The following is a 23,056-nucleotide window of genomic DNA, read 5'->3' on the forward strand; positions in this document are numbered from 1 at the left end:
ACATATTAATTCATCACATAACTTAAATAAAATCCTAAGCCAATTAAGCATCTGCAAGCTGTTTTCAGTTAGTTTAACTTAACATATTTAACTAAGTAATCATTAAATTTGATCCAATCTTCCTGATATTCCTCCTCCTTCTGGTCGCGGACTCTTCCGGTTAGGTCGGCTAGCTCCGAAAAATCTGTCCTTCCAGTGAGCACTGAGGGCTGATTTCCTTCAGAATGGATCGGTTGGATCTTCTTGCAGTCCATGGGACTCTCAGGAGTCTCCTCCAGCACCATAATTCAAAAGCATCAATTCTTGGGCAATCAGCCTTCTTTATGGTCCAGCTCTCACTTCCATACATCACTACTGGGAAAACCATAGCTTTAACTATACAGGCCTTTGTTGCAAAAGGCTGTGAATTGCAAGGAGTCCCTCAAGTGCAGCTTTCCCAGGGAGGAGCCGGGGTGGAGGGTTGGGTGGGAGGGGGAAAAGACATGCTTTCCCTTAGCAGAGAGAGTCAGCAAATTCAGCTGCCTGCTCGGGAGGGGAAGGAGCCGCTTCAGAGAACAGCTGGATCAGAGATCTCCTGGGGGCACAGGGAGTTTTGCAAGGTAAAAAGGGGCGATGGAGCAATAGCAGGAAGAAGGGAGAGGAGCGCTGGGATGCAGCAAACAGAACAAGGCAGAAAGAGAATCCGGAAAGGAGTGGTGCTGCCTTGGCTCACGATCGCTCCCATTGAATTCTGTGGGACACCATGTCAATGGGTTGCAGCAGTCTGGAGAGGGGGCAAAGCCTATTTAGCCAAGAAACGTGAGTCCAGCACAGTGGCGTAGCGTGGGTTGTCAGCACCCGGGGCAAGGCAAGTAATTTGCGCCCCCTAACCCGTGGATTTGCCCTAACCCCAGATGTTGCGCCCGGTGCGGCCGGCCCCCCCTGCACCCCCCACGCTACGCCACTGGTCCAGCATCTGGCACAGATGATTTCTTTGAACTACTCGCTTTGGCTTCCTCTCATTCACACGACTGTGGAAAGAGCAAAGCACAACTTTTGGAAGCAGCCGAACTTTTTTGGGGCAAATTCTGGTAGCCGACAACCTCTCCCGCTTGCTTGCCGTAAACATGGGTATTTTTCGCTTGCGGAATGATGCTTTAAAGCACTTTGATCTCGCGACACCTTTACAAGAAGCCTGTAAGGCAGTCTGGTATTCTCACGTGTTTATTGCAGGCGGGGGGAGGGCAGGATTCTGGGGGGTAGTGTCCTGCCACAGAGGCCCACCCACCTCTGGAGAGATGGGCAAGCTTCTTCACAGCACTAACTGTGGAACTGGCTCCCAACAGGGATGGCCAGCAATTGGGATGGTTTTAAAAAAACAGAGAAATCCATGGCAAATATAACTATCAAAGTCTGCTTGCCACAATGGCTATTTTGTACCTCCACCGTCATTCAGAATCACACTCCACAGGTGAAGACAGAGCTTAATAAGAAAGAGAGATCACAGCATGGTCCTCAGCTGCAAGGTGAAGTTATCAGTCTTGCCCCCTTCTCCCACGCTTCAGGTGGAATTTTTCTACCTTTTTATTTTATTTTTTTAAGTACCACATGTTCCTTCCATCGTGAGCAAGGAGGCTATTTCAGACATTAGCCTGAGAGTGAATAGGAATGGGCTTGGATTGATTTGGACTGATCACAATGAGGATGCTTCCAGACTTAGACCCACTGCCCTAAAACATGCCTGCCTTTGCTCTTTGCTTTCCACATTTTCATATCTTGTGCTCCACCTCTGCTTATATATATATATAAAGTAAAGGTAAAGGGACCCCTGACCACTAGGTCCAGTCGTGGCCGACTCTGGGGTTGCGGTGCTCATCTCGCTTTATTGGCCGAGGGAGCCGGCGTACAGCTTCCAGGTCATGTGGCCAGCATGACTAAGCCGCTTCTGGCGAACCAGAGCAGCGCACGGAAACGCCGTTTACCTTCCCGCTGGAGCGGTACCTATTTATCTGCTTGCACTTTGACGTGCTTTCGAACTGCTAGGTTGGCAGGAGCAGGGACCGAGCAACGGGAGCTCACCCCGTCGCGGGGATTTGAACTGCCGACCTTCTGATCAGCAAGTCCTAGGCTCTGTGGTTTAACTATATATTCCTCTTTTGGAATGATCTCTCTTAGGTCCCAGGGAAGAACTTATGCCCAGCTGCTGTGACGTAGCAATGACCTCTTCTTTGTCGCTACCTGATGGAGACAATACCGCGGAATTTTGCATTTTAACATTTGCAGACCTGGAGCTGAAAGATCACGGTCCTTCCCTACCCGAGGGCCACATGAAAGCCGAATTAGATGCCAGGGCCCGAAAGAAGTATGCGTCCGCAAAGAAAAAGGTATTTGGCGTCTGGTTCACACAGTTAGAACGTACACAACCGCCTAGTGATGTGAACATTGTTGTGCAGATGGCAGCTTCTTGGTATTGGGCCTGAATAGGTTAACTGTGCCCCTGAAGGACCAGGTGCGCAGCCTGGGAGTCATTTTGGACTCACACCTGTCCATGGAGGTGCAGGTCAGTTCTGTGTCCAGGGCAGCTGACTACCAGCTCCACCTGGTACGCAGGCTGAGACCCTACCTGCCCGCGAACTGTCTTGCCAGAGTGGTGCATGCTCTGGTTATCTCCCTCTTGGACTACTGCAATGCGCTCTATGCGGGCTACCTTTGAAGGTGACTCGGAAACTGCAATTAATCCAGAATGCGGCAGCTAGACTAGGAATGGCCGCCAAGACCATTTAACACCACTCCTGAAAGACCTACATTGGTTCTCAGTACGTTTCTGAGCATAATTCAAAGTGTTGGTGCTGACCTTTAAAGCCCTAAATGGCTTCAGCCCAGTATGCCTGAAGGAGCATCTCCACCGTTCAGCCCGGACACTGAGGTCCAGCTCTGAGGGCCTTCTGGCGGTTCCCTTGCTGCGAGAAGCCAAGTTACAGGGAACCAAGCAGAGGGCCTTCTCGGTGGTGACGCCCACCCTATGGAATGCCCTCCCATCAGTTGTCAAGGAAATAAACAACTATCTGACTTTTAGAAGACATTTGAAGGCAGCCCTGTTTAGGGCAGTTTTTAATGTTTGATGTTTTATCGTGTTTTTAATATTCTGTTGAGAGCTGCCCAGTGTAGCTGGGGAAACCCAGCCAGATGGGCGGAGTATAAATAATAAATTATTATTATTATTTAACCACCACCCCCAACTTTCCCTGTATCAAATCTGTTCTGAACAGCGTTAGAGACCTAGGAGGATTAAAGTAGGGTGTCAGAGTGTTCAGAGAGTCAGTGCTCTTTGAGTGTGTGTGTGGGGGGGAAATGTGGTTCGAATGTGCATGGTGTGACCACAGTCTTTGCCTTCTCCAGTGGAAAGGTGGTCTGTGCCCAAAATTCTCCTTTTGTCGTTTTCGCAGGCCTTTGCTCTCTTCGTCAGAGCCAAGGAAGTGGTAGCTGACACTTGCTGCCCTATGTCGACTTGCCAAAGGGCGATTTCCTGGAGGTGCTGCCAAGAAACTTTCAAAGACCTGACTGGCATTCACAGACATGTAGCGGCTCAGCATTCGGGCGATGTGGGGCAGCAGACATCCGTGATCCTGAAACAGATGGCACGCAGTGTCAGTGTCACATGTAGCCCTGTGTCGTCGGCAGATGAAACATCCAGGCCTAGCAGGCCCCTGTACAGAAGCCAAGAGATGTTCCAGAAGCTTCCAGACACAAGCCATATCGATATCAATGAAATGACAAGGTAAGAGGGTTTTTTTTGAGTTTTGTTGTTGTTGTTTTTTAACAGACACAAACAGCACCTGGCAATGCACAGTTCAGCAAATTTCAGTTTATCCTCTCCCCCACATCTTAAATTCAAATCTCCACTTTCTACATCAGTTTGCAGTTTTTAAAAAATAAGGCCACCCCAATAATAATCATATTATTATTTATACCCCGTCCACCTGGCTGGGTTGCCCCAGCCACTCCCCAAAATTTGTCAGCATTGTTAGTGTGCATTTCTGCTAATATACCGTATTTTTTGCTCTATAAGACTCACCTTTTCCCTCCTAAAAAGTAAGGGGAAATGTGTGTGCGTCTTATGGAGCGAATGCAGGCTGCGCAGCTATCCCAGAAGCCAGAACAGCAAGAGGGATTGCTGCTTTCACTGCGCAGCGATCCCTCTTGCTGTTCTGGCTTCTGAGATTCAGAATATTTTTTTTCTTGTTTTCCTCCTCCAAAAACTAGGTGCGTCTTTTGGTCTGGTGCGTCTTATAGAGCGAAAAATACGGTACTGTGCAATTTTGCCTAAAAATAGATGGCCCTCTGTCATGTATGATTGAGCTGAGATTCCTGGATAGCAAGGGTTGCACTAATAATAATAATAATAATAATAATAATTTATTATTTATACCCTGCCCATCTGACTGAGCTTCCCCACCCACTCTGGGCGGCTCCCAACAAAATATTAAAATACATCAAACATTAAAAGCTTCCCTAAACAGGGCTGCCTTCAGATGTCTGAAGACATCTAGACGACTCGCGGGGTCCCTTCCAACTCTACAATTCTATGATTCTACGGACACTTCTGTAAGCAATTTCCCCATATAGAATCCATTTTTGTATGCTGTTTTCACTAATATATGTGAGCGGTTTCCCTAGTTTTTGGTTGGCGAAATACACAGGAAAATTCAGTGAAATACAAAAGTCAAAGGACAGCTGCATGTTGGGTCATGTATTGGACGGAATTTAACGTTGAGCTGACACAGTTGTTATGTCAGTGCAAGCATTTCTGCTTCCAGAAATGGAAGAGAGGATCTCCCTTCCTCCCCCTGTGTACTGTTCCATGGGTTCTCCCGACCCTCTAACATGGATTTGGGGGAGGCGTGGGGGGCACACAGTGGGGAGGAGATGGGAGAAAGCCCCATCCCACTAGCAGGAGTCTGGCCCTCTGTTTTGGGAAGTGCAAACGAAGCCAGTTTTCTCCCCCAAGCCTTACTACTGACCCTGCACAGTTTCCATGTCTTTGTGCTGCAAAGGACCTATTATTATTATTATTATTATTAATTATTTATACCCCGCCCATCTGGCTGGGCCTCCCCAGCCACTCTGGGCGGCTTCCATAAAAACCAAAAATACAGTAAAATATCACACGTTAAAAACTTCCCTGAACAGGGCTGCCTTAAGATGTCTTCTGAATGTCAGGTAGTTGTTTATCGCTTTGACATCTGCTGGAAGGGCGTTCCACAGGGCGGGCGCCACTACCGAGAAGGCCCTCTGCCTGGTTCCCTGTAGCTTTGCTTCTCGCAATGAGGGAACCGCCAGAAGGCCCTCGGCGCTGGACCTCAGCGTCCGGGCAGAATGATGGGGGTGGAGACGCTCCTTCAGGTATACTGGACCGAGGCCGTTTAGGGCTTTAAAGGTCAGCACCAACAGTTTGAATTGTGCTCAGAAACGTACTGGGAGCCAATGTAGGTCTTTCAAGACCGGTGTTATATGGTCTCGGAGGCCGCCCCCAGTCACCAGTCTAGCTGCTGCATTCTGGATTAGTTGTAGTTTCTGAGTCACCTTCAAAGGTAGCCCCACGTAGAGCGCATTGCAGTAGTCCAAGCGGGAGATAACCAGATAACTTGGATAATAACTTTTCAGGTGTTATATGGCCATTGCGGAAGACGTAGTTTTTCTTACGTAAGCTTCTCCCTGCTCCCCCTTTGTTGTCAGTGACGGTGAGCCTGGCCAAGTTTTGCTGTACTATTGCTACTGTGAGGTGGCAGATCCCCAGGGACTCTGTGACTGGCAGAGGGCTTTGTGCCAACACCTGCATCTCATGGGCAAGGTAAGGAATTCAGCGCACTACACGGCGAAGAGTTGCAGCAGATTGGCTGTCCAGAGCTACCCCCACCAGCAGACCTGGCAGGCTAGGGGTGCCTCCCATATCAGGAATCTCCTATCTGTTCAGACACCTTACAAGAGCCACTGTGGTAGTGTAGGGCTGATAGGGGACGCGGGTGGCGCTGTGGTCTAAACCACTGAGCCTCTTGGGCTTACTGATCAGAAGGTCGGTGGTTTGAATCCCCATAACAGGATGAGCTCCCTTTGCTCTGCCCAGCTCCTGCCAACCTAGCGATTCGAAAGCACACCAGTGCAAGTAGATAAATAGGTATCACTATGGCAGGAAGGTAAATGGCATTTCCATGCACTCTGGCTTCCGTCACAGTGTTCCAGAAGCGGTTTGAGAGCCAGTGTGGTGTAGTGGTTAAGAGCGGTGGACTCGTAATCTGGTGAACCGGGTTCAATTCCCCGCTCCTCCACCTGCAGCTGCTGGGTGACCTTGGGCTAGTCACATGTCTCTGAAGTCTCTCAGCCCCACTCACCTCACAGACTGTTTGTTGTGGGGGAGGAAGGGAAAGGAGAATGTTAGCCGCTTTGAGACTCCTTCACGTAGTGATAAAGTGGGATATCAAATCCAAACTCTTTAGTCATGCTGACCACATGACCCGGAAAGCTGTCTGTGGACAAACGCTGGCTCCTTCAGCCTGAAAGCGAGATGAGCGCCGCAACCCCATAGTCGCCTTTGACTGGGTGTAACCATCCAGAGGTCCTTTACCTTTACTGTTTACCTAGTCTAGGGCTGGGTGCAAATCATGATGCATTTGCAATGCAAAAATCATACTGCGAAGCCAGCTAATGCCTCTACATAGCTCCATCCTGATTTCAGACATTGTGATACACCAGTATATTGTGATGTTTAGCTGGTGATACTTCACGAAGCTGAAAACCAGCTCCATCCTTATTTCAGACATTGTGATATATCAGTATATTGCAATGTTTTGCGGGTGATACATCACAAAGTTGAAACCCAGATATCGCCCAATCCTGCTGTTCCCTTCTACATAAAAAGGTAAAGGGACCCCTGACCACTAGGTCCAGTCGTGACCAACTCTGGGGTTGTGGCGCTCATCTCGCTTTATTGGCCGAAGGAGCCGGCGTACAGCTTCCGGGTCATGTGGCCAGCATGACTAAGCCGCTTCTGGCGAACCAGAGCAGCGCACGGAAACGCCGTTTACCTTCCCGCTGGAGTGGTACCTATTTATCTACTTGCACTTTGACGTGCTTTCGAACTGCTAGGTTGGCAGGAGCAGGGACTGAGCAATGGGAGCTCACCCCGTCACAGGGATTCAAACCGCCAACCTTCTGATCGGCAAGCCCTAGGCTCTGTGGTTTAACCCACAGTGCCACCCGAGTCCCTCTTCCCTTCTACAGAGTTCCATCCTTATTTCAGACATCGTGATGTATTGGTGCACCGCGGCGTTTAGCTGGTGATATGTCTCAACATGGAAAACCAGATATCGCCCAGCCCTAGTATAGCGTCAGGCTTTGAGCACACTGTACCTTTAAAGCACAGTGGAAGCTCCTTCCCTTGCCCCTCAATGAATTCTGGGGACCGTAGTTTGTTAAGGGTTGCTGGGAATTGTGTCTCTTTGAGGGGGGAACTGTAATGCCCATAATTCTTTGAGGGGAAATAATGTGCTTTGAATGTGCATAGCTTGTCAGACTTCCTTCTTCTTCTTTGGCGATCACTCATTGCTGAGTAAGATTGCCTTCCATGAACACAGTGAGTCCATAAGTGACTGTGGAGGCCAATTCTGGATCCACACGCCCTTCCACAGTGGGGACATTGGTTTCCAGGCGGGAGCTGATCATGGCGAGGGTTTGCCAAGCGTGCCTTCCTCTTAGCACGTTTCTCCCTCTCGTCCTGAGTTTGAGCGTCTTCAAAGCCCATGACACCTTTGGTAAAGGCTGTTCTCCAATTGGAGCACTCGCAGCAGCCAGTGTTTCCCAGTTGTCGGTGTTTATACTACATTTTTAAAAGATTTGCCTTGAGAGAGTCTTTAAACCTCTTATGGGACTAGGACCTGGTAGGACCTAGGGTTCAAAGCTCACTGGGCCAATCACTGCCTCTTAGCCTAATCTACCTCACAGGGTTGTTGTGAGGATAAAATGGGGAGGGAGGAACCACACATGCCACCTTGAGCTCCTTGGAGGGATTGTGGGCTATTGTTGTTGTTGTTTAGTCGTGTCCAACTCTTCGTGACCCCCTGGACCAGAGCACGCCAGGCACTCCTGTCTTCCACTGCCTCCCGCACTTTGGTCAAACTCATACTGGTAGCTTCGAGAACACTGTCCAACCATCTCGTCCTCTGTCATCCCCTTCTCCTTGTGTCCTCCATCTTTCCCAACATCAGGGTCTTTTCCAGGGAGTCTTCTCTTCTCATGAGGTGGCCAAAGTCTTGGAGCCTCAGCTTCAGGATCTGTCCTTCCAGTGAGCACTCAGGGCTGATTTCCTTCAGAATGGAGAGGTTTGATCTTCTTGCAGTCCATGGGACTCTCAAGAGTCTCCTCCAGCACCATAATTCAAAAGCATCAATTCTTCGGCGATCAGCCTTCTTTATGGTCCAGCTCTCACTTCCATACATCACGACTGGGAAAACCATAGCTTTAACTATACGGACCTTTGTTGGCAAGGTGATGTCTCTACTTCTCAAGATGCTGTCTAGGCCTGTCATTGCCCTTCTCCCAAGAAGCAGGCGTCTTTTAATTTTGTGGGCTATAGATGCAATCATAAATAAATCACATTAGTTCCAACGAGGAACTAATTTTCCTGAAATCCAGTCCTTTGGAGAGTAAGTCCACCAAAGGCGTTATACAACCTATAGTGGGTGGACATAGCAGACGACACAGAGATTTCTCCAAGTAGTTCTTTATAAGTAAGCTGGAACTGAACTGAACAGCAAACAGCTCAGCTGGCCTGCTTTTATAGGCAGCCGGCTGTCAACATTGTGACAACAACCGCCCAGGGTTTCCCGCCAAAATTAACTTACGTGGACCTGAGTGAAAACTATATACACAATACCCCCTGGTGCCCAGGGTGAAAACATCAATACTGTACATAACACAACCTGCGCTAGCTTTTTCCTTGGATTCCTTACATGCAGCTGTGCGCAATGTGTCGTTTGGGCTGGAAGGCCAAAATCCAACGCATCCTTTCTTGGATGTAAGCCAATCAGCTGCACTTTACTCCTGGGTAGGCCTGAGTTTCACATCTAGTCTCCTGTCCTTTCCTCCTTGGTTGGTTTCCAGGTGCGAATAGCTTCTGAAGGAATCAACGGAACCGTTGGTGGGAGCAAGATGGCTACTAGCCTTTACGTGGAGGCGATGCTGTCTCATCCCCTCTTTAAAGGCATTTTGACAAGGGAGGATTTCAAGGTGAGAGACCTGATCTGGTTGGCATGATGCAGAAACGCCCATTCTTGGTCCTATAGTCAGCATTTCTCGAAGTGCCCTTTCCTCTCCACTTCTAGGGTGGAAGGCAGAGAATCCAGTAGTAGACAGAGCTAGAGCTCCAAAAGAATGGATCTGCAGCCTGAGACTGTCAAATCCACTTTAAATGGGCAAACCTAAATTTGCTGCTGAACGACTGAAACGTATCTGCAAAATAGTAGTTGCTGGCATCTGCTTGTCTTGAGAGACAATGGAGTGTGCCTCCGGGGGTGAAGTCAAACTGCTGCATTAGCAGCACCAAAGTGACCTCTCTGGGGCACAAGCCTGGGCAGTGTGTATGGAGGCCTCAAGCTGCCCAGACGGCAAGACCCTCCTCTCAGCCTGCCTGATGGGGTCCGAAGGAAAGCAGGGCAAGATGTTTGGCTAAGCCGCTAAGCCGCTTAACAGCTGATCGCTAAGCCGCTTATCAGCTGATCCACTAAGCCGCTTAACAGTTGATCCGCTAAGCCGCTTATCAGCTGATCCGCTAAGCCCGCTAAGCCGCTAATAGCGCTAATCCACTAAGCCGCTAATGGGCTTGCTTCGCAAGACGAAAAAACCGCAAGACGAAGAGACTCGCGGAACGGATTCTTTTCATCTTGCGAGGCACCACTGTACAGTCATACCTCGGGTTGAATGCGCTTCAGGTTGAGCACATTTGAGTTGCGCTCCGCGGCAACCTGGAAGTAACGGAGTGCGTTATTTCCGGGTTTCGCCGCTTGCGCATGCGCAGATGCTCAAAATGACATCATGCGGAGAAGCGGTGAAAAGCGACGCGCGTGTGCGCAGATACGTTTGCTTCTGGATGCGAACGGGGCTCCGGAACAGATCCCGTTCGTATCCAGAGGTACCACTGTAGTTGTTTATCTCTTTGACATCTGATGGGAGGGCGTTCCATAGGGCGGGTGCCACTACCGAGAAGGCCCTGCCTGGTTCCCTGTAGCTTTGCTTCTCACAATGAGGGAACTGCCAGAAGGCCCTGGGCGCTTGACCTCAGCGTCCGGGCAGAACGATGATGCTACCTTCCCAGGTTGACAAGCCTCATCTCCTCATTTCCCTCTTCAGCAAGTGCATAAACCGCCTTATAGCAACAGTCTGGCAATAGCCTTCAGCTCCAGGAAACAATGCAGCCTGTTGTCTAGGAATGGGGAACTTCAGGTGCCGCTGGACTACAACTCCCATCATCCCTGACCATGGAGCACATTGGCTGGGGCTGATGAGAGTTGGAGTCCAACAACGTCCCTGTCTCCACTTGACCTGCCTCCAGCGTAGATCTCTTGGTACATGTTTCTTGTTGGTTTTCTCCCTGTTCCTCAGACCAGCGCAGGAGGAGCCCACTGTTTCACAGACCTTCGGGTTGGCGTCTTTGAAGAAATTGTGCCCATGGGAATCAACCCGCAGAAAGTCTCTTACAAAGAAACAGGTGTGGAGAATAATGATATAATAATAATTTACTATTTATACCCTGCACACCTGGCTGAGTTCCCCCAGCTGCTCTGGGCAGCTCCCAACAGAATATTAAAAACACAATAAAAAAAATCAAACATTAAAAACTTCCCTAATCTGGGTTGCCTTCAGATGTCTTCTAAAAGTCAGATAGTTGTTTTATTTCTTTGACATCTGATGGGAGGGCGTTTCACAGGGTGGGTGCCACTACCAAGAAGGCTCTCTGCCTGGTTCCCTGCAACCTCACTTCTTGCAAAGAGGGAACCACCAGAAGGCCCTCAGAGCTGGACCTCAGTGTCTGGGCTGAACGATGGAGGTGGAGACGCTCCTTCAGGTATACTGGGCCAAGGCCAACATCTCTTGGCTTTAGAAGGACTGGGAATTGATGGGTAGGGGGCACCAAAAATGGCGGGGGGCTGGTGGGGCAGAGGACAGGGAGCCCAAATCAATGAAAAGCAGAGCCAAAGATAGGGATGGGCGAAGCCAACTGAGTCTAATTTTGCTTTTATCTTCCTTCCTGCTGAGTTCTACTGAGACTAAGGTGGAGGTAGCTGACACCCAGAGCTCTGCCCCGGACCGGTTGTAAAAACTAGAAGGCAGGTAGGGGGCAGGCTCAGGTTGGTGGAGCAGAGCCCCATTTTCCTTAATGGACAAGCTGCATTGACTGAACACTGTAAAAGGAAATGGCCGCTGAATTGATGCCACAGCCTCTGTTTGCTTCCCCTTGCTCTACCCTTGAAGAACCTGGTTTTCAGGACCTCTTCACCCAATTGCTATTGCAAAGGGAGACTTCAGGCAGTCCCGGTTCACTCACCCAAATTGTTGCTGCCGTATGGATTTGAAACACTTTAATGTTACACCGAAAGATGTCTCATCGGAAGGGGTTTCCTGTTTTGACGCAGGGTTCCCCACACCCTTGCAAAGGGCAGAGAGGAATGCTGTTTGAGTCCGAATTCAAGTTTGTTTTTTATACCTTTGTAAGCCATTTTCAATTGCTTGTAGGGATCCGTCTGACTCCAAAGGAGTTTCATCTAGAAGTGGAGAAATATCTCTCTCAGGGTAACAAAGGGCAAGCGGACACCATTTTGCTGGACTGTAGGAACTTCTACGAAAGTAAAATAGTAGGTGGCTTTTGAGTTGGCTTTTATTTTCTTTCTTGGGGATTTGAAAGTCTGAAGGAAGCGGATTTTGTCTTTCTTTAATTTATATCCCACCCAGGGCAGCAAACAACATGTGATAAAACAGTAGAAAAGCATATTAAAAACAATTCCAAAACAGATGCAGCCTGGGAAGGTTTTCAGCTTAAAGATTTGTTGACAGAGGAAGGTCATCATCAGTAGTTGCCAAAAAGACAACACTTCCTCCTTTCTTTTCCATCTGCTTTCTGCCATGTTTTAAAAATGATTTCATTTATAAGATTTATATCCTGCCTGTGGGACGCGGGTGGTGCTGTGGGTTAAACCACAGAGCCTAGGACTTGCCGATCAGAAGGTTGGCAGTTCTAATCCCCGCGACGGGGTGAGCTCCCATTGCTCGGTCCCTGCTCCTGCCCACCTAGCAGTTCGAAAGCACCTCAAAGTGCAAGTAGATAAATAGGTACCGCTCTGGCGGGAAGGTAAACGGCATTTCCGTGTGTTGCTCTGGTTCGCCAGAAGCGGCTTAGTCAAGTATTGCACTTGGGCAAAAAAAATGAGAGGCACAAATACAAGATGGGTGACACCTGGCTTGAGAGCACTACATGTGAAAAGGATCTAGGAGTCTTGGTTGACCACAAACTTGACATGAGCCAACAGTGTGATGCGGCAGCTAAAAAAGCCAATGCAATTCTGGGCTGCATCAATAGGAGTATAGCATCTAGATCAAGGGAAGTAATAGTGCCACTGTATTCTGCTCTGGTCAGACCTCACCTGGAGTACTGTGTCCAGTTCTGGGCACCACAGTTCAAGAAGGACATTGACAAACTGGAACGTGTCCAGAGGAGGGCAACCAAAATGGTCAAAGGCCTGGAAACGATGCCTTATGAGGAACGGCTAAGGGAGCTGGGCATGTTTAGCCTGGAGAAGAGGAGGTTAAGGGGTGATATGATAGCCATGTTCAAATATATAAAAGGATGTCACATAGAGGAGGGAGAAAGGTTGTTTTCTGCTGCTCCAGAGAAGCGGACACGGAGCAATGGATCCAAACTACAAGAAAGAAGATTCCACCTAAACATTAGGAAGAACTTCCTGACAGTAAGAGCTGTTCGACAGTGGAATTTGCTGCCAAGGAGTGTGGTGGAGTCTCCTTCTTTGGAGGTCTTTAAGCAGAGGCTTGACAACCATATGTCAGGAGTGCTCTGATGGTGTTTCCTGCTTGGCAGGGGGTTGGACTCGATGGCCCTTGTGGTCTCTTCCAACTCTATGATTCTATGATTCTATGATTCTATGATTCTATGCTGGCCACATGACCCGGAAGCTGTACACAGGCTCCCTCGGCCAATAAAGCGAGATGAGCGCCCGAACCCCAGAGGCGGCCACAACTGGACCTAATGGTCAGGGGTCCTTTACCTTTACCTTAGCCTGCCTGTGGCACTTTCAGATAACCTGTTTATTGAGCATTCTTCATGCTTGCTTTGTAGGGTGGTTAGATGATGTGGCGTCAATGCAAGTGCTACCCCACACTTCCCATTGCATTTCCCTGTCACTTTCCTTACCGCAAACATTCCGATCTTGGGGGGGAAGCAGGTTTCTTGTGCAATCCTTCCCAACTGCGTAGCCTGAATTTGCCAGTATGTGATTGAATTCCCACCTCGGAAATAGTGGCAGTCTGGAAGTGCCTCTTCATTTTCAATAGCAATAGGACACTGATGCAGAAACCCCACATGAGACGTCCCACTCTCCAGAAGTGTTTCAGTGGCCCCACTTTGCAAAACACTCAAGTTAAGCGGCATGCCTTTCTTGTGGCCCCCAGGGACATTTCCAAGGTTCTTTGGCTCCGGACATCAGGAAATTCAGCTACTTCCCCACCTATGTGGATGAGAACCTGGATCTTTTCAGGGGAAAGAGGATCCTGATGTATTGCACGGGAGGAATCCGTTGTGAGCGGGGCTCAGCCTACCTCAGGTCTAAGGTGAGCAACTGCCTCAGGGGAAAGCACTCGGCCGAGAGAATTTGTGTGTTTCAGAGCACGACTGGAGCAGTCAAATGTTCCTAGCTTTGCTGGTTTGACACATAGGTCCACAAATTTATTTATTTAATTTTTTTCAAAACTTTTTATTGATTTTCACAATTTTATAAACAAACAAACACATAAGACAGACAAACATAAATCATAGCCTTATCGAAAATGACACTTATTAACTTTGTTAAGTGACTTCCTTGCTTCCCCTTGGTTGAATTTCATTGCATATCCTTTTAACTGTTTCCCAAGTCACAAGTCTTATAAAATTTAACTTAAACATTAACATCCTTAAATCTTCACTTTATGAAATCAAACATATTAATTCTCACTTAACATAAATAAAATCCTAAGCCAATTAAGTATTTTTTCTTCTTAAATTTGTGGACCTAATGTAAATAAATATAGGTCCACAAATTTAAGAAGAAAAAATGATGACAGCAGAACGATGACAGCACCGGGTAAACTTGCATTCAGCACTTGAAATAATTATTAAGAAGGAATGGAAAGGGCATAAAGTTCATCTATTCTAAATGCTCTGATTAGAGCTAGATCATCTGTAGCAGCACCCTTAGCTGATGAGCCAATACAGTGGTACCTCGGGTTACATATGCTTCAGGTTACAGACTCCCACTAACCCAGAAATATTACCTCAGGTTAAGAACTTTGCTTTGGGATGAGAACAGAAATTGTGTTCCAGCAGCACGGCAGCAGGAGGCCCCATTAGCTAAAGTGGTGCTTCAGGTTAAGAACAGTTTCAGGTTAAGAACAGACCCATAGCTGTCAAGCGTCCCTTATTTGGCGGGACAGTCCCTTATCCCAGCGCCATGTCCTGCTGCTGTCCCTTAATGATGAGGCTTTGTTTGGCTGCTGGCTGGGCTTTCTGCCTTTGGCTCGGAAGGGCTCAGAAGTTGAACATACCTGTGCCCGGAAAATCCCTTATTTTGGCTGCTGGTCCCTTATTTTCAAATCTGTAAGTTGACAGCTATGAACAGACCTCCAGAACAAATTAAGTTCTTAACCTGAGGTACCACTGTATAACTTAGAGGAGGCAAAGAATCTGCTGCAACATCTCTTCAAAACATTTAATTTATTTCCTTATAGAAACAAAGCTCTTTCGAGTGCCACCAGGAGTAACCGCTCAAGCCATTAGCAGGCAGGAGAAGCCATCCTGTTACTTCCTGTGCTGTCTGTGTTTTGGCAAACCTTCCCCTAGAGACAAGGTCCTTTAAGGTTCGGAGATTAACGCTTGTCCTTTCAAGGCAGTTCACTGAGCTTAGAGGCAACAGATATTACACTTGAGGCCCTGTCCTGATAACCGAAGCAAATTGTCTCCTGTCGTTTCACAGTTACCTGGCACAGAATCCCATCTCGCTTGGCTTTTGCTTTAAAGAAACGCAAAGCTGGTTTCTCGTCCTCCTGTTTGGTGGAAATGCATTTCAAAATGGGCAGGGGTGCCTGTAAAAAGCTTTTTCAGTCAGGGAGCAGAGCTTCTGTGTTTTGGTTGGCAATTTCCTGGTTCCTCCCTCAGGAACATGGGTCATGTTTCCCTCAGTTTCCTATGTTGCAGCCCTGCTCCCTACATGATCAGCATTCTGAGTCGTGCAGGGCGTCTTCTTATGCATGTATAGAGCAGACTCCCCTGCACAGGGACACGGGTGGCGCTGTGGGTTAAACCACAGAGCCTAGGACTTGCCAATCAGAAGGTCGGCAGTTCGAATTCCCGCAACGGGGTGAGCTCCCGTTGCTCGGTCCCTGCTCCTGCCAACCTAGCAGTTCGAAAGCATGTCAAAGTGCAAGTAGATAAATAGGTACCACTCTGGCAGGAAGGTAAACGGCGTTTCCGTGCCCTGCTCTGGTTCGACAGAAGCGGCTTAGTCATGCTGGCCACATGACCTGGAAGCTCCCTCGGCCAATAAAGCGCCGCAACCTCAGAGTCAGTCACGACTGGACCTAATGGTGAGGGGTCCCTTTACCTTTTACCCCATGCACAAGTTGTGAATGCGACAGCAGCAACAGTGGGAGCAGACAAAGCAGGGGCACTTTGCTTATTATATACTCAGCACCGAGCAACATGTGAAGAGGGCTTAGGTGGAGGGCAAGGTAAGGTAAGGAGAGGGTGGCTCTGCGGTCTAAACTACTGATCCTCTTGGGCTTGCTGATTGGAAGGTCGGCGGTTCTAATCCCCGCGACAGGGTGAGCTCCCGTTGCTCTGTCGCAGCTCCTGCCAACCTAGCAGTTCGAAAGTAGGCCAGTGCAAGTAGATAAATATGTACCGCTGTGGCGGAAGGTAAATGGTGTTTCCCTGCGTTCTGGTTTCCGTCACTGTGTTTCATTCTGCCAGAAGCGGCTTAGTCATGCTGGCCACATGCCCCGGAAAGCTGTCTGTGGACAAACACCAGCTCCCTTGGACTGAAAGCGAGATGAGCGCCACAACCCCAGAGTCGCCTTTGACTGGACTTAACCGTCCAGGGGTCCTTTACCTTACCTACAGGGAGGGCCAGGACATTCAGTACAAGGATGTTCCCTTCCACTTCAGAAAATAAGCAGGTAGTGCAGGTAACAATAACCAAGCCAATTGCAGACTGGAGAGATGTCTTTGCCTCTGTGTCAGAAATTAATAGTGACTCTTGGTGGTTTGGGGCTGTTCTGAAACAGGGCGTGTGCAAAGGAGTGTACCACCTCAAGGGTGGCATCCACAAGTACCTGGAAGAATTCCCAGATGGGTTCTACAGAGGGAAGCTCTTTGTCTTCGATGAACGTTATAGCATCTCCTCCAACGGCGATGTGATTTCAGGTAAGTGAGCCCCCTTTCCTGAGGGGCTTTTCTGACATTCGACCCTTTTCCCTTTCCTAGGCTTATTTGTAAACTTTAGTCCAGGGATGGGAGTGTATGGGGTTTCAGGGGAGGGGTAGTAGCTCTGGTGGGGGGACACACCATGCTCCTTCTGGGGTAAGTTTGTCCACCTTTGGTCCCCACCCTGCACTCAGCTCTTATCTGTGGCTCCTGGAAGCTGTCAGAATGCAACAGCGTCCACGCTCTGGGAATGGCTTTGACTGGGCACCTAAACCTGGCAAGGGTTGTCAATGGGTCTCAAACCCTTGGTGAGTTAGGGACTTGTCCTATATGTGAAGGGACGCGGGTGGCGCTGTGGGTAAAAGCCTCAGCGCCTAGGGCTTGCCGATCGAAAGGTCGGCGGTTCGAATCCCCGTGGCGGGGTGTGCTCCCGCTGCTCGGTCCCAGCGCCTGCCAACCTAGCAGTTCGAAAGCACCCCCAGGTGCAAGTAGATAAATAGGGACCGCTTACTGGCGGGAAGGTAAACGGCGTTCCGTGTGCGGCTCTGGCTCGCCAGAGCAGCGATGTCACGCTGGCTACGTGACCCGGAAGTGTCTTCGGACAGCGCTGGCCCCCGGCCTCTTGAGTGAGATGGGCGCACAACCCTAGAGTCTGTCAAGACTGGCCCGTACGGGCAGGGGTACCTTTACCTTTACCTTTACCTTTACCTTTACCTATATGTGAAGACAGGCTCTGGCAGATTGAGCAGATGAGACCAATAGAGGTTACAATGGTCATGAAGGTAGTTTCTGCACATGCCGCAGAGGGAAGCAGAGAACTGGGCACAGTAGTTGTGGTTGCGGTTATTTTCATTGGGGTAAAACTGTAAATAATAATAATAATAATAATAATAATAATAATAATAATTATTATTATTATTATTATTTATTGATTGATTGATTTATTGGTTTATTTGTAGTCTGTATAAGATACAGTGGTACCTTGGGTTACAGACGCTTCAGGTTACAGACTCTGCTAAACCAGAAATAGTACCTCAGGTTAAGAACTTTGCTTCAGGATGAGAACAGAAATCGCACAGCAGCGGTGGTGCTTCAAGTTAAGAACAGTTTCAGGTTAAGAACGGACCTCCAGAACGAATTAGGTTCTTAACCCGAGGTACCACTGTATTGTTTTTTAATGTTTGATGTTTTATTATGTTTATATATATGCTGTAAGCCGCCCACAGTGGCTGGGGAAATAATAATATTAATAATAATAATCCCTGTCCTGCTGCTTTCTTAGATCCCCTGCCTCATTCCCTTAGACCCCCATCTCACCTCCCGTCTTCCCTGGGCCCTTTTCCCTTTATCTGTCAGGGACTGGCAGGGCTCTGAGGAGGGGTGGAAGGGGTAGCGGTGCCAGAGGCTGATCTAGGGGAAGGGGACAGTGATTTATGGGGTTCTGTGCCCCCTGCAAGGCAGGAGCCAGTGCTGAAGGTTGGGGAGGGGGTCTGAACAGTCAGAAATGGTGGAGGGAGGACAGGACACACCAGGAGCTGAGGGAGAGATGGTGCCCGAAGCGAGGGGGCTGGCAGCATCCTCCCCTCTGCTGTTGCCCCCCAGGACCAGGAGGGGGCTTGAAAAAGCAGGCGCAGTAACACCTTCCATGGAGGAGAAGTCACACGTTGCTTATGCTGTGCCATCAGACAAGAGGACTTAATTTTGGGGGGGTAGGCGTGGCCACCCATTGCTTGGAACTCAGGCCCAGAGAGGGTTACCAGCTCGCTAAACACCAGAAGTGTATTGTGCGTGTTTGGTGCACCTCAAGTACTACTGTATGTTTGTGCTGTGTCAAGAAAGACTCAAACCACCTGCCATTCATCCTCCTTGGGCCAGATGCGCTTAGGACTCCAACTTGAATCTGAGCACCTCAGCCAATGGCTGCCCGAGATCTTGCTTCTCTGCGATATTAGGCAGGCCTAACCATGAATTTTTGGGATGTGCTGTGGGTTAAACCACAGAGCCTAGGACTTGCCGATCAGAAGGTCGGCGGTTCGAATCCCCGCGACGGGGTGAGCTCGGTCCCTGCTCCTGCCCACCTAGCAGTTTGAAAGCACGTCAAAGTGCAAGTAGATAAATAGGTACCGCTCCAGCGGGAAGGTAAACGGCGTTTCCGTGCGCTGCTCTGGTTCGCCAGAAGCGGCTTAGTCATGCTGGCCACATGACCCGGAAGCTGTATGCCGGCTCCCTCGGCCAATGAAGCGAGATGAGCGCTGCAACCCCAGAGTCATTCATGACTGGACCTAATGGTCAGGGGTCCCTTTACCTTTACCTAACCATGAATTTAATGGTGCGTAAGGTTTAAGTGGGATTAGGATGGCAGCCTTGTCAATTTCTGCTGCAGAATAGAGCGGGGGGGGGGATTAAGGAGCACCTTTCCTTTTTGCATTGAGAGGCAGCTTTTGTTGAACGCAGTGCTTTTTTTCCTGGGGGGACGCAGGGCTACGCATACCCCTAAACATTTTGTGAATTGAATGGGAGAAGAAACTAATTTTTTATGAATCATCAGTTCCGTTGCTCTCCCCAATGGCAGCCTCATTTCCTGTCACGGTGTTTCCTGAGTCTCAGACGGGCGCGAGAGTACCCCTAAACATTTTTAAAGAAAAAAAGCATTGATTGAACGTTTCTTGAGCAGAAGTTACAATGAAGGCAGAATAGAAAATTCATCTGGAGTAGGCTTCCTCAACCTCGGCCCCTCAGATGTTTAGAGACTACAATTCCCATCATCCCTGACCACTGGTCCTGCTAGCTAGGGATCATGGGAGTTGTAGTCCAAAAACATTGTAGGCCAAGGTTGAGGAAGCCTGATCTGAAGGGTCTGCCAGAGGACTTGGGGAGGGTGGGGTCAGCGGCAACCACAAATAACGGCTATTGGCCAGAGATTTAACCCCCTCTTCCCTCTCTTCCTCCAGCCTGCCGTTACTGCGGGATGCTCTGGGACCAGTATCGACTTTGCTCCACCCAGCCCTGCCGCCAGCTTGTCCTGGCATGCCCGCAGTGCCAGCTGAAAGGGTTCACAGCCTGCTGCCCCCTCTGCCAGAAGAAAGGCCTGGCGCTGGCTTCAGCTCCTTCTGGGCTCTCCTTCAAGGAGGAGTGTGAGTGCACCGGCACACGGCGGCAGGTGCCAGTGGAGCGCATCTAACCAAGGATCCCACGTCCTTGGACATCCGCTTGGGGTGCCCGAATCCCAGCTCTCTTTTCAGGGGATTTGAGGCAAGCAGCTTTGCTGACCTCCGGTTTCAGGCAGTTAATCAGGGCTTCATGGCAACGCTATCGCAACTCTCCGAAGTAAAATTACTGGTGCAAGCATGTACACACAACAAAACTCCCATGGTGCTACACAACCGTTTCCTTCTGTGAGATGATCGCCCCTTCCCTTCGGGCGGGACGCAGAGCGCTGACAGAAAGCCTCACTGCTCTGCTTCTCTGAACCAGGGCAAGACGACAGAGCGACAAGGCACAGTGAGGTGTAAAGAGGATTTCCATTAAAGGAAAAGCATGCCACCCACAGGTAGACTCTCATGTGTATGTGCATTGGGAGGCTACGATGTGCTCTGGCTTCCAGCAAATGTGGGCCACCTATACAAGCAGTGAGTTATGCGCTTGTAGGTACAGGCTGTGATCGGCCTGCAAGTTTCCCAGTCTTCCCTCCCAAAAGGTGAATTTTGGGTAGGAAACTGCGCTGGTTCCCGGTTTTTGTGGAATCCGCACCCCTGCCCAGGTAAGAGATCTGCATGGGGGATCTGAAGAATCAAAATAATCAGAATTGTAGAGTTTGAAGGGATCTTAAGGGCCATCTAGTTCAGCCCCCTACAATGCAAGAATCTCAACTAAAGCATCCATGACAAGATGGCCGCCCATCCTCTTCTTAGAAACTTCCAAGAAAGGAGAGTCCACCGTCTTCTGAGGGACTCCCTCCCATTTTGAATGGCTCTCACTATCAGAAACTTTTCCCTGATGTTTAGTTGGAAACTCCTTTCTTGTAACTTGAAGCCATTGGTTCAAGAAAAAAAAAAGCTTGCTGCATCTACCCTGTGACAGCCCTTTAGTTATTTGAATATGGCTACTGTACATCTCTCAAGTCTCCTCTTATCCTGGCTAAACATACCCAACTCCCTCCAACAGTTCCTTGGAAGGTCTGGTTTCCAGATCCTTGATCATCTTTTAGATCAGTGATGGCCAGACTTGGCCCTCCAACTGTTTTGTGACTACAATTCCCATCATCCCTAGCTCACTGGACCAGTGGCCAGGGATGATGGGAATTGTAGTCCCAAAACAACTGGAGGGCCAAGTTTGGCCATCACTGTTTTAGATAATAAAAGACATCAGAGACCACAGGTTTGCAAGAGGACTCAGAAAGGCGACTTAAAAGTTCCTTAAAATGCACATATAGATGAGTAAAGGTGGTTAGCAGGTTCCAAAACAGGGGAGGCAAAACCTCTGTGAAGCAATTTGACATACTCCCCCAAATTCCGCCACTTCACTCTTATTTTCTGGGTTAATGGGTTACAAACAGATTTTTTTCTCAGTAAGCAATTTACATGGAAATGAGCATGGAACTTCCACTATACAGTCGTTCCTTGAAAGTCGAACAGCCTAGTTCTCGAACGTTTTGGCTCCCGAACGATCGAAACCCGGAAGTGACTGTTCAGGAAGTGAGCTTCCTGCAGGCAATAAGAAGCAACGCTTTGGTTTTCAAACGTTTTGGAAGTCGAACGGACTTCCAGAACAGATTCCGTTCGACTTCCAAGGTACGACTGTATTCCGCTACGTTCTGGAAGTGGCTTTTACTTCATGTGAAAGCTCAAACATAACGTGGAAATTAACAGCTAAGGAAATAAGATAAACTCCTATGTGGATACAGCTTAGGAGATGCAGAATTATGCAAGGGAACAGAAGTTATTATATTTGCATAACATGCACAGGTTGTAGAAATCGGCCTTTCTTGGAGTTTTTATTTGCTGGTGGAGCAAAATTCACACAACCTTGGCTTAAAAGCAGAGGCTGTTCGGAAATGCAGCAAAACTGACCCGTAGTTTGGTGCCCAGTGGCTTCCAGGAAGGGCAGTCTTAATCAAGATGCATCTCTGGCAACTGCCCAAAGTATAGACGGAACTGGTGGGAATATTGCAAATATACGTTTCTGCACAGTGCCTGTGCATCTAGTTGCAATTAGCAGGAGGAAAGAATTGAGAAGCTGGCAGACAAGATTTGGCATATTTTTCGAGATATGATGCAGGGTTTAAAGAGCCTAACAAGTCGCTAATCAGATTCTGATTCTTCTAGCAGGAATGGTCCAGTATCTATTTTCAGCCGAGGTTGTTGTTATGAGCAATGGTTTATTAAGGGGAAATTTACAAGCAGTGCAACATTACAAGGCTGGCTGCAACGGACCAGGCAGTGCTGCAATGAACCTGCCATCCATTTTATTAAGTTCTACAGAGGGTGCTGTGCCATGTTTGAAAGGGCCCTGGGCCAATCTCTGCTCCTCAGAGCCTGATAGTGCCCTGAGCTTTTAAGGGCAGCATCAACCTCTGCCCCTCTTTCCTGTTGATTTTGGGGGGATTCTTTGATGGGGCATATTGTGACACCGCCAAGGAGATTTTGCACCCAGGCAGGCAGCACCCTTCTCCTTTGGCAGAAGACGCATTTGATCCAAGGCAACAATAGTGAGGGCAGTTCTTGAAACAGAAGTGTGACAAATGAACAAAGCAGCCATTCAGAAGAATAAAGAGTCCAGACACTTCCTTGTGCTCATTAGAAGACGTTTTTAAGAGAACAACATGTGCAAATTCACTGTTTTAAGGTCTTGGATTCTTCAGCAAGAGAGAAACAACTGACACCCCAGTCGGCAGCTGTCTTCTTGGGACTATTGCTTAGGGGGGGAAAGAGTGGCCTTACATTCTTTCTGTTGGGTGGGTGTGTAGAGACATATTAACAGATGCTTTATAAACTTAGGTTGCAATGCAGGGCTGTGGATATTAGGCGACTGCAATTCACAAGTCCTTAAAAAAATAACAATGCAAACTGGGTTGATAGAAATGCTGTCAAACTAGTAGCTTCTTTCTAATTCTTGGAGATTGTCAAAATAAAAATAAAAGTATTTTTTTAACCTTTCTGCTACATTTGCAGAGTAGCATTGCATCCTTTTGTTGTTGTGAACTACTCATGCATATCACACCACACAGAAAAATTCCATACCAAAATTAAGCTACGGTCTCTATCAGCTGAAGCCATCTTGGTGCTATGATGTTATTTTGTCAGAATCCAAAATTAGCACCTTACTGTAAACAGGCTCAAACTG

The 23,056-nt window shown here is 48.5% G+C and overlaps 2 protein-coding genes across 2 annotated transcripts in view; one reads left to right on the forward strand and one right to left on the reverse strand.

Moving 5' to 3' along the window:
- The first annotated feature begins 460 nt into the window (after positions 1 to 460).
- Positions 461 to 21,924, forward strand: TSTD2 (thiosulfate sulfurtransferase like domain containing 2). The gene is made up of 10 exons (XM_053370415.1): positions 461 to 599; positions 2,155 to 2,363; positions 3,426 to 3,757; positions 5,716 to 5,830; positions 9,136 to 9,261; positions 10,633 to 10,738; positions 11,764 to 11,882; positions 13,711 to 13,869; positions 16,576 to 16,714; positions 19,666 to 21,924. The coding sequence occupies exons 2-10, from the start codon at positions 2,172 to 2,174 to the stop codon at positions 19,893 to 19,895; spliced, it is 1,518 nt and encodes a 505-aa protein (XP_053226390.1). The 5' UTR covers positions 461 to 599; positions 2,155 to 2,171; the 3' UTR covers positions 19,896 to 21,924.
- The window catches only part of PURG (purine rich element binding protein G), a 164,344-nt gene continuing 151,032 nt past the window's right edge, over positions 9,745 to 23,056 (reverse strand). The window contains exon 3 of the transcript XR_008328148.1: positions 9,745 to 9,941. The gene's annotated coding sequence lies outside the window, so the exon portion shown is untranslated. The remainder of the gene's footprint in view (positions 9,942 to 23,056) is intronic.

Source organism: Podarcis raffonei, chromosome 17 (assembly GCF_027172205.1).
Source record: "Podarcis raffonei isolate rPodRaf1 chromosome 17, rPodRaf1.pri, whole genome shotgun sequence".
NCBI lineage: Eukaryota > Metazoa > Chordata > Lepidosauria > Squamata > Lacertidae > Podarcis > Podarcis raffonei.

What these genes read in the sequence shown, in the direction of transcription:
- TSTD2 (XM_053370415.1), top strand. Translation starts at nt 2,172, where the DNA reads ATGCCCAGCTGCTGTGACGTAGCAATGACCTCTTCTTTGTCGCTACCT. An exon ending in ATGCGTCCGCAAAGAAAAAG is followed by an intron (nt 2,364 to 3,425) that starts GTATTTGGCGTC and finishes TCGTTTTCGCAG; the next exon opens with GCCTTTGCTCTCTTCGTCAG. An exon ending in TGACAAGGGAGGATTTCAAG is followed by an intron (nt 9,262 to 10,632) that starts GTGAGAGACCTG and finishes CCTGTTCCTCAG; the next exon opens with ACCAGCGCAGGAGGAGCCCA.